Raw genomic sequence first — 16,104 nt, forward strand, 5'->3', positions numbered from 1 at the left:
AATAGTAAGCACTGTAGCTCTTAGTTACTTAAAGACCTGATCTCTAACAGCTTTTGCTGCATGTTCTTATTGTAGTGCTTGTATTGCAGGTGTTGAATGCTTTGGAAACTGTGCTACATAGGTGCTTTTCAGCAGCTGCTTATTGGTTGCAATTCTGATTTCTGACAATATGCTTTAAAAGAATGGCTAATAAGACAATGGCTAGCAACATCTCATCCAGCAAGCAAGCCAGAGCTACATCTGCCCGAATCTGACTAATATGCCTTAAAGTAGCATTGTATTATAGGTACTAGATACATAGCTGTCACTGATGAATTATTTTAGATTTTTATTATGGTTCATTCATTTGTCTCTTCCCTTTGCCACTTTCTAGGAAGCACAGTCATATGTTCTTGCACATACTTCTTAGCATGTTTTTCTGGTGGTATCTACTATGTTCTGGGATAACTGCGTACAGGTTTTCTCCTAAAACCCCAGTTATCCAATTGCAGTTTTATTGATAGGTTTAGGCTGACAGACACAAAACAGATGGATTTGTGGAAAAGTTGCTATATAAGGGTGCTTCAGCCTTACAGCGTGTCACAAGTTGGGTACTCAAAATTATGGTAGTGTATGGTGAATTACTTCAGTGCGGTGAAGTTAATGATGTCAACTTAAACCAGTTGACAGTCAGCTTTTCTACATAGGGAGAAGTCAAAGGAATGGATTAGGAATGCTTTGTGACAGCCTATGGAGGTGCACTTTATGGAAGACTCAGGAATGGCAAGGTTAGATAGCCTTGATATGGACAGCTCACTGACTTCTCAGAAAACGTGAGGTGAATTGACTGTAAGATGGGGAAGTGATGTACGCATCTCAGGGTTTTTTAAATGATGGAAACAAAAGTCAGTTTTATGCTTGGACACTACAAGTTAGGTGGCTAACAGAGAGAAGGGGTGAAAGGATCTAAAAGCAGTCTTGGCAAAGGGAAGATGCACTGGGACTGTCCATCAGAAGTTTGTCTACTGTATGGCATATTGGACTTCTCTGAGTGGCAGTATGTGTGTTTATATATTCCCAGCTAGAATGGAATAATAATAATAATAAAAATCTAAAAAGTTTATAGAGTTACTTTTTCCAGCACCATATGTTCTGACAGAAACCTCTGCATCCTTGAAGCTACTCATGCTGAAGTGTGTAATTTATGTTCAACATGGCCTTTTCTCTTCTGAAGACTAATTTCACTCAGAGTCCAAACCTTACTTTTTATCAATTGTGCCCTATATTGCAGTAAACTGATAGAATTTTCCTGTGATTGCTGATGTTGACTTAATGGCTAGCAGCGACATTTTAGGAGCTCTTTGGAATACTTGAAATTCACAAATTAGCCTAAATTCCTGATAATCAAAATATGCTTTCCAGCTTAGGACTATAGCTGTTAGCTTCAGCAAAGTGATCTTTCTGAAGTGTAAGAAAAACTGCTACTCCGAAAAGCCCACAGAATAACATCTGCTTATGAGTAACATTTAATGACTAAAAATAATGACTTTGTGAGGTAATTTTTATAGTAAAATTGCATAAGAATAATTTCCCACAAAGTGCTTTTTATAAACTGCTCTCAATACTGCATTCTGTGGTTTAAAATAGAACAGTGTGCTTCCTGCTTGGCTAGATGGCAGCCAGTTGCCATCCAAGATTTACTTGAATTTGTGGACTCCTTCTTTCTGCTTGTCTAATTTTTTGGTTCTGGATCACTGAAAGCATGCGAGGTGGGGGAAACAACATTGGGAGCTGCTTTTTCTCTTCCCTGTGATTTTTCCTCAAGATGCCAACACTCTGCTCTACTTGAGTTGTGTTTGCCAGTAAATGCTAAGTCTCAATAGGTGGCTATTAGTAGGCTGTGGTTCATAGAAAATCCTCAAGAAAAGGGAGCACGGTGAAGAAACCCAGCATTTACTAGTCGTTTTTGTGCAAAATGTCATGTGTTACCTGGATATGTGGAGTGTTCACAGGGAGCTGTAACACAACAGGCAAAAGAGGAAACCTGCCTTGTGTCCTGCAACAGGCGCTGATTCCCAGACACCTCCCTCCAGTGGCAAAGTGACCAGTGCTAGGTTGATCATTTTGGAGAAAAATAGCTTACTCACTCTGATTTGTAGGAAAACGCAGTGCTCATTGATACAATTTGTCTGAATCACTGACTTTCACTTGTATATTTGTTATGGCAACCAGCTCTTTCTAAAAAGATTTCACTTCTCACCTAAAGACTTGTGGAGTAGCTCCATTAAACACTCTTAGACAGCTGACACTATGAGAGGAATTTTTTTTATCTCTAGTGTTTCAGTACTTTGGTTTGTCTGTAAATCTTCCACAGGGAAAAAACCATGAAGTTGATGTTGTTTTGTGAGGGAGAAGTATTCTCTTTCAGATTTAAGCAGCAAGAAGGTATTCTCAGGATAATTAAAAATTTTTGGGAGGATGATAGGAAAAGCTTCCCTCCCCTCCCATTTTTTCCCCCACCTATATAATATGAAGCCACTCAAGGAAAGCTGAGTATATACATCAGAGTATTGATTAAGACTAAAAACATCCTCTAGAAACTCCAAGATCATCTGTCTACTTAAATATTCTCTGGCAAAATCTGAACTTTTTGTCCTAGTCTGTTTGCATGGACACCAGATCTTTTCCTCACCCTTGCCCTCAGCTGCCTTTCTGTCATTCAGAAGCTCATTTCTCAGGGGAGGAGGACAGATTGACTACAGAGAGCATGCATTTAACCTTATGTCTGGGGTTGTCATAAGGAAATGTGGTAAGGAGGTAGCAAAGGGAAGCATCTGATTTGTTTTGGCCTGAGTAGGTGGGCTGTTTTGGTGAGTTTTCTGGAGGCATTCTCAGGGATCCTGCCAGAACTGCTTCAATCCTCTTTACTAACCATATGTGTTGCAAGGACTGTGAAACTCTCTCTGGGGTCTCTCTGTTTCCCTGATGTAAGAAGCAGACTTCATTAGAAACTCAGGACACTCAGATTGTCCTTGGGAGTGTTTTGCATCCAGATAAAGTGTCTTCATGAAGTCCCAGAGAACACTGACAATTACAGATACCATATACACTCTTCGGTGTTTGGAGATAGATCTGTTAAATATATCCTGTCTTTCATTCTTCTGAGAAGAGAGATGCTTTTGTAAAACAGCTAGTTAGGTCAGCTCCCCTTCTTACTGAGCTTCTGCCTATTTTAAAGGGAGGAAGGGAGGAGTGTCCTCTCGTATACCTGAGCTGCAACAGACTGAGAATTTCTTGGAAAGGTAGATTAATTTTCTTCCTCTGCTACTGCAAGGAATGTTTAAGGCTTCCAGGCTAGTCAGCAAAAAAGACTTGTGTCCCCTTTTTCCTGTCTCCCCCAAATCTGGCAGCTTTATGGACTAAAGCAGTAGTATGCAGACCTACAAAATACAAAGTCTTACTATTGTAGCTGTGCAACTAATAGCAGGGGAGCTTGCAGGTGTGATTAATAAGCTATTGGATAGTAGGCCAAATGGAAGATGTCTGTAGTTCATCAAATGATTAAAGAATGTTGTCTGAACAAAACAGAATTATATTATGTTGTAAGGATATACAGCAAGTGTCCAAATTACAGAATTTGAAGATATAAAATAGGGATTGAATATGTAAAGAATGGAGCATAGTTTCATGTTTAGTATATGAAGAAATTAACTAGCCAATTCAAAATGCTCATGACAGAAGTAGGTAAATAAGAGCTGCTCACTGGAGAGTAAACCCTGTGCTGAGGTCTGTGGAGAGCTCATAGCCCCAGGAGGTGCTGATGGCAACCAGTGGGAGAGCAGCAGATTGATGAGAGTAGCTAAGGACAGGAAACAATTGAGGCAGCCTGCCTCCTCCACTCCCCGTTTTTCTGGTTGTCTTAGACTTGGCTTTTAGACTCAGTCCTGATGACATTTGGTGTGTGTTCTGTAAGGTTTTCCTCACAAGGAACCAGCCTGTGGAGCACATGGGGAAGAGGCTGAGAACGAAAAACCAAAACAAAACCCTAAAGGAAGTAATGTTTTGTTCGGTGAGACAATGAAGATAAGTAGCAGCTGACTTTTCAGTTTTTTCCCTAACAGAGATTATGTGAGTTCCTGGTTAGGGAAAAGACAAAATAAAAGATGGGGTGGAGGGAGCTTGTTTTCATTCTCCTTCGAGGGAAAAAATTGAATTGTGAAAGCAGAGGCAAGGACTGAAGAAGAAATGTGCCCTGGTGATTAGCTTCCATCCTGACTGACAGAGGTGATAGTTCTGTTCATTCCATCACTTTTTGTGTCTCTGTCTGCAAATTACATGCCAAATGAAAATTAACTTGCTCCTTTGAAGCTTTGTTGATAGGATGTATGTGTCTAAGCCTTAATAACTATTATATAACAAGTCATTCCAATTTTAACGTTCATTGTTTGCTTCATTAAAATAATTGAGGTCAAGTTGGCTGCTATCCTGAGGTGATGATAATGGAGAATTCCGTGCTTATTCCCGGTAATGGGAGGGAAGCAGTAATCAGGAAAGGACAGCTGATATGGGTGTCATTATCTGGTTCCATCTTTCCAAGACATTTTCAGTGTATCTCACTTGGTGTTGTAGGATGCTTCCTTAAAACATTTTTTGTCATTAATATAGTAATGTTCACAGAGGCTGCTGTGGGTCTTAATCCAGACTGAAGCTTTGTGGGTAGAATTCTTTCCTGTTTACAGTCCAAGGAGGTTCTTTTTGGTCCGAAGGTCAGGTTTTATTGCGAGCAAAGTGTACAGATAAGTTACCTGTGGTCATCTGGTCTTCTGCGTGTTTCTACACTAGACACTTTAAAAGCTGAAGTGCAAAATCATCTTGATAAGAGATTTATGTTAGCTACTGGAGTACTTCCAGCAGCAACCTCTGTTCTTACTTATTTCACCTTTGTTATATATTAAGCTGTAATTTTGTCTTCCTGGCTTGCATGCTATAGCTGTAATCCCATTTAAAGATCTGTTATGTGACTTCATGAAGAAAAGAGTGAAGTCTGTAAATCTTTGTCAGAAAATTTCTTTTATCAAGTAGTAAGATGGACACAGCAAGTGGCCTTGAGTAGTCTGAGACCTCTTCTCAGTAGTTAAGTCATGGCAAAAGTTCACTTCCTCTGCAGTGGTTATGCTTAACTCAAAACAACAGTGCATTAAATTTGGGAAAAAAAAATCACTTCTACTGCATTTGTAGAAGTTACCTTCATTTGTCAGACATCTGGATTGGTGAGGTATACTTTCTGAGGTGATGGTTAACGGTATTTACAGTAGTCTTTCTGCATGTGTGTTGATGCTCTTTTCTTTTTCAGAATGAATAGTGGAAAGGGGTTAGGTTTAATGGAAATCCTGTGGGATTTGTGAATATGAGCTGTATTGGTAGCTAGTGTGTCCAATTAGTGACTGGTGTGATTGCTTTAGTGACATTAGAGTTCCAGGTATCAGTATCTTATATTTTGATATATTCCTGATAGATGTATGTGTGTATATATACCCATATGCATATACACATATATTCTACTTATACTGGCTGTCTGTTTTAACTTTCGATTTTTACAATATGACAGTTTGTGTTGTTGATGAAATACCGGTCAAGATAGCAAGAGGGGTCCTTGCTCAAGGTCAGAATTGATGGCTGTATTAAGTTCATGTGGAAACACAATATATCACGTTTACAGTGATTTAGAAGGTTTTTATTTTTTGCGTGCAGACTTTTCTGTTCTTCATCTGCTTTTGCTTTTAAGAAAATCTATGTTTTCTATGAAATAAAAGAAAAAAATACAAACCCCTGTGAAATATGCATGTTTAACAATGGTTAAATGTCCTGACTCATATATCACTTGTGACTTATTCTAGAGTAGTTTGAAAAGCTGGTCTCACCTGCTGTCCTTTCCCAATGTTTTCTGAAAAGTTATTTTTCTGGTACTATTTTCTAAAAAGTAAAAAACTAGTATTTCCAGAAAGTGTCTCTGTGTGTGTTTGTATGTGTCAGAGAGAGAGAGACTGTGTTTTCATATTACACTTTATTAAAAATCCCACCCCAAATGAAGCACCAACCAACTAAATCCTGCCAAAAAATAGTGAAGCAGCAAACTGGCTATTTCCCAGTCTTTAAAAGCAGTAAACTTCTCACAAGGACAGCTTGACTTAGAGATTTAAGGAAGTGATGCATGTTGCATTTCTGTTATTATTTAAGTGTCTAAAGGTTTTTCCACACAACCGGTTATTTTTACAGATGCTCTGTTTTTTGTACAAGCACTTTTTATTGTGTTGTTTATTTCCCCATGTTTTTAATAATGGTTTTCAACTTGCATGCAGTCAATAATGGAAAGGATTGAAAAATAAAAATCACTGCATTAAATCTTTCAGAGGAATTGCCTACAGATAAGTCTGCAGACCACGTGCTGCTGGTGATGGTGTGCAGAGATTACTACCGTAGAGAAAAAGAGTTATTAACTGATGGAGCAGAATGTTTCCTTCATGAATGATTTCTAGCATGTCACAGAGGAGCTTGATGATACAGAATTTCTGTGGGTTTTCAGCACTAAAAGAACATTTTCTTTTTTCTCTGGAGTGTTTTGGATTTTTCCTCATGCATGGGTAGGCATATCTTAATACAGACTATAAAAGGACTCAATTGTGTGATCAACACTATTTAAACTACATTTAAACAACATCTAAACTAAATTTAAGCTAAAATTGAAATTGCCCATATGTGTACCAGATTGTGTCTGGTGCAGTCTGAAGACTCTCCCTCGTGTTTTATATTCTAAAAGAGGGGTAGGATGAGCTGAAGTATTTAAATCATTATGTAGAAAGACAGGATTGGTGATGCTACTTATTTTCTTGGATAGCTCTACATGGCCTGGGTGACAAAGGGAGAGTGTCTGCTTGCCCTCTGAGGTAATATGGCTGATGTCATTCTTCCTTTGCTTTGAGGAACCTGAAGTCACTGTCTTGGGAGGTGCCCCTGCGGCAGCTGTGGATTGAGTAGTTTTACAGATGGCATAAAGCTGGTGTTTGGTTTAGGTTGTTGCGAGGCACTGTGTTAATTGGGTGAAATCCTGTAGGAGCAATAATTCTAGAAAGAAAGATGTTCTGATAATACACATCTGTCCTAGACAAACAGACTTGCGCCTGTTAGTCCTGGAGTCTGGATAACAAAAGTATTTAAAATAAAATGATGTCAAAAAGCAATCATATGCTCTTACATCCAGGTGTGGCTATTCAGTTTTCTTCCTTTGAAGTTTCTGTTTATTTTTGTTGTAGGATGGGAGGAAAAATCTTAAATGGAGATTGTTGTTACACTTAATAATTTAGAATATATCCCTTTCTCTTTCTAGAAACAAATTGAAGCATTGAATAAATTCAGGTTTTGTAGGATGGTTTTTCTGCATGGGAAAGATTAGTGTATCATCTAGTATTCTAACAAAATACTGAAGTCCTGTATGTTTTTCTTTTAGCATGGGAAATAGGACTTCAGTTTCTCATTATTATTTCCTAAATTAATTTTTGGTAACTAATTTTAGCTTATTTACTGCATGAAAGAATGTTCTTTCATCTTATTATGTCTGGAATAAATTTCTTTGAAACCTAGGGTATCTCATGGCTTTTTTTGCTAATCTTCCACATACTGCGGAGATAACCCTGAGAATTAGTCGTTTCTACTCACCGTTTGTTTGGATTCTTATCACATAAGTGTTTGTGTCATACATCGTTTTGGCTATGTGTTCACAACAGGAAGATCCAGGAGGTGCAGTTCCAGCTGTGAAGGAGTAGTTAGCAGTTCCTGTGTCTGGGATTTAAGTAGGGAAAGCAATCCCACAGGATGTTAAGATCAGCTCTGAAGAGGAGGAAGCCGGCAGCAGCAAAAGCTGTGGATTGTCTGTATTGGAGCAAGTGGTAGGGAGGGGAGGACCTACAGAAGAAAACATCACAGATGTTTCCTGTTGCATTCTGACATTCATGAGAGGGTCATTGGATGGCAGGTTTCTTTGAGTATAATGTTATTCAGGATGATTGTATTAGCTCTGCATGGCAAGGTTTTTGTTGGAGAAGGGCTGCTGATGTGGCTTCTGTGAGAAGCTGCCAGAAGCTTCCCCATGTCCGACAGAGCCAAGGCCAGCTGGCTCCAAGATGGACCTGCAGCTGGCCAAGCCCAAGCCCATCGGCCGTGGTGGTAGAGCCTCTGTGATAACAGATTTAAGAAGGGGGGAAAAAACTGCTGTTCAACAGCAGCCAGAGAAGGGAGGAGTGAGAATATGTGAGAGAAGCAACTGCAGACACCAAGGCCAATGATGAAGGAGAGGAAAGTGGTGCTCCAGGTACTGGAGCAGGGATTTCCCTGCAGCCCCTTGTGAGCAGGATGTCCCTCTGAAGCCCATGGAGGTCCATGGTGAACAGAGGTGCACCCACAGCCCATGGCGGAACCCTTGCCAGAGCAGATGGATGCCTGAAAGAGACTGTGAACCTGTGCTTTTAAAAGCAGGTTTGCTGACAGGATTTGTGACCCTGTGAGAGACCCTGTGCTGGGGCAGTTCGTGGAGGACCCCATCCTGGATCAGGTGAAGAGAGCAAGGAGGATGGAGTGGAAGAGACAATGTGTCATGAGCAGGCTGTAACTCCTCCTAACTGTCCCCCTGTGCTGCTGGGGGGAAGGAGCAAAAGTAGTGAAACTGGGAATGAAGTTAAACCTGAGAAGGGGGGGGGGGAAAAGTAAGATTTGGTTTTATTTTCTCATTACTTTACTCTGATTGGTACTAATTAAACTAATTTCCCTGAGTCAAGTCTGTTTTACCTGTGATGGTAATTGGGTGACCTCCCTGTCCTTATCTTGACCCATGAGCCTTTTGGTTTTCAGACAGGGAGGGGAAGTGGTGGGCACTGGGTGACCAGCTAAAGTAAACCCACCACAAGAGCACTGGCAATACCTGAGAATTTCTGACAGGCTAAAATAGGTCTGAATCTCCTTCAAGCTTCAGGAGCAGCTGTTAATAGGGAACGCATGTCAGCTGCTTGTTCTCCTGCATCAGGCAGAAGATGGAGAAAGAAGCAAACCATGCATTTGAACTGGTGTCTTCCTAGGACGAGGCTTCTTCTTACTGAATACTTGCCAGTTAAGTTAATGCAGGCCTACTAATGCTAGAAATTTGCACACTTACAATTCCTTTTAATCCATGTAGTCCTGATGGTACTTTCAGGTTTTTTTTATTGTATATCTATCATAAAGTTGTATTTTTGAAGTTTCAGTGCATTTCTGAGAATGTGAAGTTTTTTTGTGATATTATGAGAAGAATATATAGGTGAAGAGGAGGTGTCAAATTCAAAACAAGAGTGGAAAGAGAAATGAGTTGAGATTTGGTGAGGAGATAGGGCAAAAAATAGCCTTTGTTGTTGTTACAAGTAAAGAACTACTACTTTGAGCTGTCTGTATTTGCAAATGGGAAGGATGGAGAATTGTAAGGTGCTAAAATAAACCCATGTAAAGGCAAAGTAATTCAAAATTATGCAAGTTATTTCACTTTGGAAAATGGAAGTTAAAACTTACCTTTCTCAAAATCAAAGCTTTTCATTCTGATTTTGAAACTAGCTTAGACTGCTCTTAAGTCAAACATTTTGCCTCTCCTGGGAGAAGGTAAAAACCAGACCCACCAGTAAGAGGATAATGCTATAACTGCATGACTTAGTGGCTGTCCTGTTAAGGATTAATGTGTTTAATGAATTTTTTCTTGTATGGTTTGGTGTTTTTGTGTTGGCTCCTCCTTGATTTACTCTCTGTAGAACAACTACACTTCAGCTCTTCTGAAATCTTTTGTCAAGGTCTTTAAAAAAAATTGGCAAGCATGTAAAAAAAGTTGAGTTATTTCAATAATATATGTCATGCCATAGAGTTGATCTGTCACTTCAGAATAGGGGAGGTTCTTCATCTTTGTTCTGGTCATTCAGCACCTTAAACAGTGTGGTTTTGATCTGTGCTTGAGCAGTAAGTGTTCAGCAAGTCCTAATACTTTGAGTCCTACACAGAAGTTGCTGTTCCAGATGTCTTCTGCTGTGTCAGGTTTGTAGAACAGCTGCTGGTATCACACCTGTAACATGAAACTAGGTAGTAAGGAAAAGATGAATCAAAAGGCTGCTTTAAAGCTGTCTTAGGTCAGCTAGGAAACAATAGGACTCAGACCAGCACCTTGTTTTGGATAAAGGTAGAATAAATCATTGATTTTATGGAAATTTCTCCTAATCTAGGAAGAATACAGCCTACAAAAGTCTGTAAAGTTTTGGGCTGGGTGATAGCTGCAAAGATTCAGTTAATTTTTCAAATGTCTTCTAAGCTCCCTGATCAATTTACCTTGTGCTCCTGTCTTTATCTGCAAAAGAATATAGTTGCCCTTAATTAAGGGGGAGGGAAAATTGAAATGTTTGATGTTTTCGGAGTTTTATTTTTGATTTTATTTTTTATGGAAGCAAATCTTGGAATTGTAAGCTGTTTCCCACAAAAAAAAAAAAGTAGGAAAACTAGTCATTTGGAAATGAAAATAGAACATTTCTGTCACTGTGAAGTATGAGAATGTCAGGTTTTCAATTTCACACTCTTACGCAGGATGGGAAAAGGAGAGAAGCAGTTTTCCATACAATTATATTGGTTAGTCTTCCAGGGAGATGGTCATCTTTTTTCTCCTAGCTGTTCCTTCACTTGGCCTCCTTGTGCTCTTTCCGTGACTGAGGAATACTTGCATAAGTGTGTGTCTGTGGTGTTTTTGCTTTTGTTTATCTTTGAAGCAGCCACCTTGTCTGTGCTATGGAGCTCAGGTTCACAGTGTGTGACTTCTGAAAGCAGAGCATTGCCTGGGATTCTGTGGCTGCCTAAAGCTGCGTATTGGAGGGGTCTGTGTCACCTTCTGACAGGTCTTGTTCTCTGTCAAAGGGAATTAAAATTGTCTGTGGCTTTTACTGAAGTTTTGGCCTGTGTTTTAAATGTTGATTATTAAAATGTCATGTTAACCTTCAGCAAGGCATTTGGCTAAATTTACGGGCTGCAGCAACAGCTTTTGTGTGATTCTACTCTTTTTTTGCAAGAATGGTTATTTGCATCTCTGAGTTCAGTTTCCTTTCTAGCTTTTCAGTGCACTCAACATATATTTTTTCAATCAGTCAATTTACAGTAGCGGAGGAAGGCTGCAGGAAGCTCACAATACTTGAAAATATAATAATGATAATAAAAAAGTCATGAAGTTCATAATACATTTTTACAGTAGAGCAGCGTGGACAAGTGGGGCTTGAATCTTTGTTTATTATGATGTTTTCAGATACATTTTTCTGAAAGCTTTGGCTACCTCAAGTGTAAACCTGTATCTTTTTGCAGTAAGTTTTTTGCAAGGTAAGTCTAAGAGGCTTGTCATGTACATATATCATTTCCTACAGGCTGTAAGAATGGAGAGAGAAATTTTGAACAGCTCCTTTTTCTTTTGGCTTTAGGATTTTGAAAGCTTGCCAATTTGCTTAAAGAGCGGCCTGCTCAAATACTGTTTTTACCTGCTATACAAGCACCCCTTTTATCTTCATCTGGATGGTCCAAATCTAGAAAGAGGTTAACTTTCTGCCTGGCAGCTGGTGTTCATATTGGATATGAAATAAGTACTCTAAGTTGCTTCCTATGCTACTGTCTGTAAACTTAAAAATTACTGCATTTTGTAAAAACAGTTCCTTAGTGATGCTTGAGAAATGGATAATGCCCGTTCTTAAATTGTGATTAGATACTTTATTTAGGGAAGGAGGAAGGACAGTGTGGGTTCTGAGTGTCTCAAATCACAGACAAAGGCAAGAAAATCTAAGCCTAAGTTAATAACAGAGAAGGAAGTAGAATTTTCATACTTTTCCTTACAAAGACTTTCAGAAACTATGAGTCACTATTAAACCTACTGTGAACCTACTATTTTAAGAGACTATTTTCTCTAACATAGTCTTGACATTTTTACAGGACTTTGGTAGTCTCAAGCCCTTCGTTTTTGTAGGTGAGTATATGGTATGTTTGGATCAGAACATTAACATCCATTTGTGGTAGTTCTTCACATTTAGTCACTATTTCAATCCATAAGAATTTCACAGCTACATAGTGATATTTCCTATGACAGCAGATGTTTTTGGACCTTTACAGATCATGAGCCAAGCTGAAGGACAACAGAAGAATCTTGTACAAGCCATTGAAGCTCTCCCAAATTCTGGACCCCTTACTGCCTTGGATCAGGACTTGCTACTTTTAAAAGCTACCTCTGCTGCCACCCTGAGCTGCCTTGGAGAATGCCTGAGTCTACTACAGCAAAGCATGCATCAAGTGGGCCAACAGCATAACAGGACACTGTCATCAGGTGAGCACGAGCTCCCTTAGGTGTTAGTTCATGTGCCTTGGGGTGTTATTATGATTTGAAGCAGGCAAAATTAACCCTTCTTAGAGAGGCAAGTTGGGACGAGCACTGTAGTTCATTGCCTAAAAAAAGACATGAAATGTATTGCAATCAGAAGAGAGGAGGAAAAGAGATGGTATTCTCAGAGAAATCCAGTCCTGAAGACAGCAACACAAAAAAAAATGGGGCATGGAGAAGAGGTATATATAAACCTACATTCTTAATGGCAGTGCTGAACCAGCTTGGTTGTTTTGTTGTGCTCCCCCTCCTTTCTTTTTTTTCTTAACAGATTTCAATCTCAATACAGATTTGTTTGATAAAAATAATACTATGCAGTGCTACAGTGAAAATAATTTTTCCAGTTTTCTGCATGAAAGGATGCTGCTGAGGTGGATTTATTTCAGTCTGTGGTTTTCTTTGAGTCTGGAAAGAGTTCTCCATGCTTAAAAAAAAAAAAAAAGAAAATCTGCAGCAAGTTTTTATGAGCCTAAAATGTCAGTGTGATACTCCACTGAGCTCTGTGGGCATGAGCCTCTCAGTCCCCACGTACCTCAGTGTTTCCAGTTCACCCAGTTCTGGGTCTGTCCATAATGTTGGAAGTTGGACCTTTAGCTTTCTGAAAGGGTGGAGTGTTTTACCATGCATAAACTGTACTGCCAAGTCTTAAGAGCAAGAGTAGATGTGAGAGAAGCAGCAGCAGCAGAACTCTGGATATGGGGTGGCTTTTTGTGTTTTCTTCAGGTGCTTCCACAACAATCCCCCCCAACCTGCCCTTACTTGCAGGGCAGGATATGCCCTCAAGGCTACTGAGGTGGCACGGTGGGACAGCCTCTGAAGCATTCCCATTGCGAGGAGAATAGAAGTGAGAGGGTTACTTGGGAAGCAAGAAAATCATATGAAAGCGGTTCTTGGGAAAAACAGTATTAAAGCTTTTGACACCTGTCCTGTGGTACATGCTGGCTTTCCCACATCCAGATTCTGATTGGTTTCATAAAGGAACGTGATTTTTAAAAAATTCCTGTTTTCTTGTAGAAAATGCAAAACCCCCTTGAACTTATTTAAGTAGTAATGTTAAAGTGCACTGAATTAAATTATTTGATATAACTTTATTTCAGAAAGAATGGTTTGAAACAGAGATGAAAAGCATCCTTCAAAGAAAAGTTACTTTCTAGTTTCAAGGTCCCTGAAGGTTGTTTTTCATCTCAATGTGATCTAAGTGAGCTGTCAAGAGATAGATGACTTGAGGTGTACATGTCCTTGAATCTGTGTCCACATAATCCTGTGTTAAATCAGTGTCTGTGTTTTGACTTGATAATGGTTTTTGAGAATCTGTGGACAAGAAGAGAGAAAGAAAAGCAAGCAAAACATTAGTAATCGCTTAAAAGGAATCGCCATTTTTTTTTAAAAAAAAGTCATGACTATGAAAAACTGAATAATAAAATCTAGTAAGTGTTTTTGTTTGTTCTTTGTAAGACTGTAAACTTGCACGAGAATCCTTTCAGGGATCAAAATTCTGTAGCACTGGTTCACACCAGCATCTTTGGTGTAACTGTGAGAACGTGAATGCAAGCAGTTAATTCTTCAGTGTGTGCGTGGGCTTATTCTTTGGTATGGAAGTAAAGAAAAAAAAGAACTAAGGAAGCTAAAAGCTGCTGAAATATTTAGTCTCTTCTCCCTGACTGAAAGTCTGTGAAATAATTTTTTTTTTCCCTAGGCCTTATTATGCAATACAGTTGCCTGAAAGAACCTGGCCTACAAGTCTTGATTACTGATTTTCCTACGCACTTAGTCTTTTCCAGGCGTACTTTGATAGACTTAACGTTTCTGCTGAGTCGGTAGAGTTTCAGAGTCATCAAAGCTGCATAAGCTCATACCTATTCAGAGTAAAGCCTTTAAGTAATCCACTAGCAAACTCTCATTCTGAGAGATGATCTCTTTCATTTTGATTGTGTTCTCCAGGTGAATTATTTAAATTTTATACACAGCAGGTACAACAGAAGATGACCTTTACTGTCACTGTCAGGTGAAAATGCCTCTTGTTAGTTTAGAAGCCATGTGCTCCTGTGATAGGAATTCTCAAACACCTTTCTCGTGAGATGTCATGGCCCTGTGCAATTTCTTGCCAGGTGCTTCAATCCCAGTGCTGTCTCATTACCTGCTGTGTGGTGTAAAGGTGCTAGTGGGCAGCGTGGGGCAGAATGCATAGACAGAGACAAGATAGGAATTTGATAATTTATTTTCTTGCTTCTAGCCTACAGTTCATGAAAGCAATCCAGGCAACATAGTCTTCCTTGTGTGGAGTGTGAGAAATTATCAATTGCTTAGCTTGGGTGACTTGAACCTACCCTTGAGCTTGCTTTCCTTCAGCATCCAAGCCTCTCACTATTATGCCATAAAGAGAGAGGAGTGCCTTAAAAGTAGATAGATATCTACTTAATATGCTTTCTCTGTATCTTTCCTTGTGTCCTTGTGTCTTTATACCCAATTGTGCAAGTTTTGCTGACCTCCCTGTGCTCTGGAGGCCTTGCAGTCTTACTGCCTCTAAAGCAAGGACTTAAAAGTAGCTGAGAGTTTCTGACCTAGTACTTATGGAATGCTCTCATGAAGATTATAATTAAATAGTAGCTATTTTAAACTGATTTACTGACATTTATTGTTTTTGAACAAGAAAAAAAGTGTCTTCTTTCTTTCGATGTAAATATTTTTGTTGCTTTGTTTTCCGGTAATTAGAGTAGAAAACAAGCAGCTTGGCATTCACTCTAGTGGAATCTTGTCCAGATTCTACAATTATGTAGGTCATGACTTAAAATATTTTTATGGCATGCTTTCTAATAGAATAGTTTAAGGATGACATGATTTCTCCATTTCATGTTTCTCACAGATTGTCAGTCTTAGACCTCAAGCCTACAAACAGACATGAAGATTAAACTGAAGTCTTCAATCTTGCCTTGAAGGCTAGTCAATACATTTTTTATTTCCACTCTGAAGATTCATGGAAGGGTTTGTGTGATTGTCTTTTTTGGAGGTACATCGACAAGAACAGTCAGTGAAGCAAAATCCTGTCTGTGTTTCTACTTTTGAGTCAAAATAATGTCAAATAATGTCAAAAATAATTTCTAGCTGTCATTATTAAAGGTGCATTAATCATTGGCTAAATTCTTTGTAATATTTTTTCTTTCATTGAAAAATATGCTGGAGAAGGGTATTATTAGCTGAAAGTGTTGGTTACGTATAGTGTGAGTTGAGGATGAGGGATTGCATCTTTACAAGCTTCTTTGGGTTTGGGAATTACGGTTTTTTTTTGGTAGGATGGAGGAGAATGTCGAGGCCTTTCTTTTTGGCTAGCAATGTCACCACTTAGGTATATCTGAAGTATTTGCTGATCAGCATTAAGTGCCTTCTGACAAGCTTGAGTTCATTTGGCATGCAGAAAAGGGGCAGGTACCTTTGAAAATAAAAATGTGGAGAAGAAACTTTTATCTTTATTTCTAACTTTAGAAGTTCTAGTGTTATTTTTTTCCAACTCTGAAGCCTTTGGCGGAAGGATATCTCCAGAGCCTGTTGACTGCAATTGTTAACATTCTTCGCTCCCAGACTGAGAACAGAGCAAACTCGAATGTTTGTTTTAATGTAGCTCTACCAGCGTATGTTGTGTTTTAGGTCTGGTTTTTTTTTTTTAATTTTAG

General features: G+C 39.0%; 1 protein-coding gene across 2 annotated transcripts in view; it reads left to right on the forward strand.

Annotated features, from left to right (window-relative positions):
- OSBPL10 (oxysterol binding protein like 10) overlaps window positions 1–16,104 on the forward strand; it is a 112,970-nt gene that overhangs the window by 52,490 nt on the left and 44,376 nt on the right. For both annotated transcript variants that reach the window (XM_048301352.1, XM_048301342.1), the window contains exon 5: window positions 12,172–12,382. In XM_048301352.1, coding sequence (XP_048157309.1) covers window positions 12,172–12,382 — 211 coding nt within the window. The remainder of the gene's footprint in view (window positions 1–12,171; window positions 12,383–16,104) is intronic.

Source organism: Corvus hawaiiensis, chromosome 1 (assembly GCF_020740725.1).
Source record: "Corvus hawaiiensis isolate bCorHaw1 chromosome 1, bCorHaw1.pri.cur, whole genome shotgun sequence".
In the NCBI taxonomy this organism is placed as follows: Eukaryota; Metazoa; Chordata; class Aves; order Passeriformes; family Corvidae; genus Corvus; species Corvus hawaiiensis.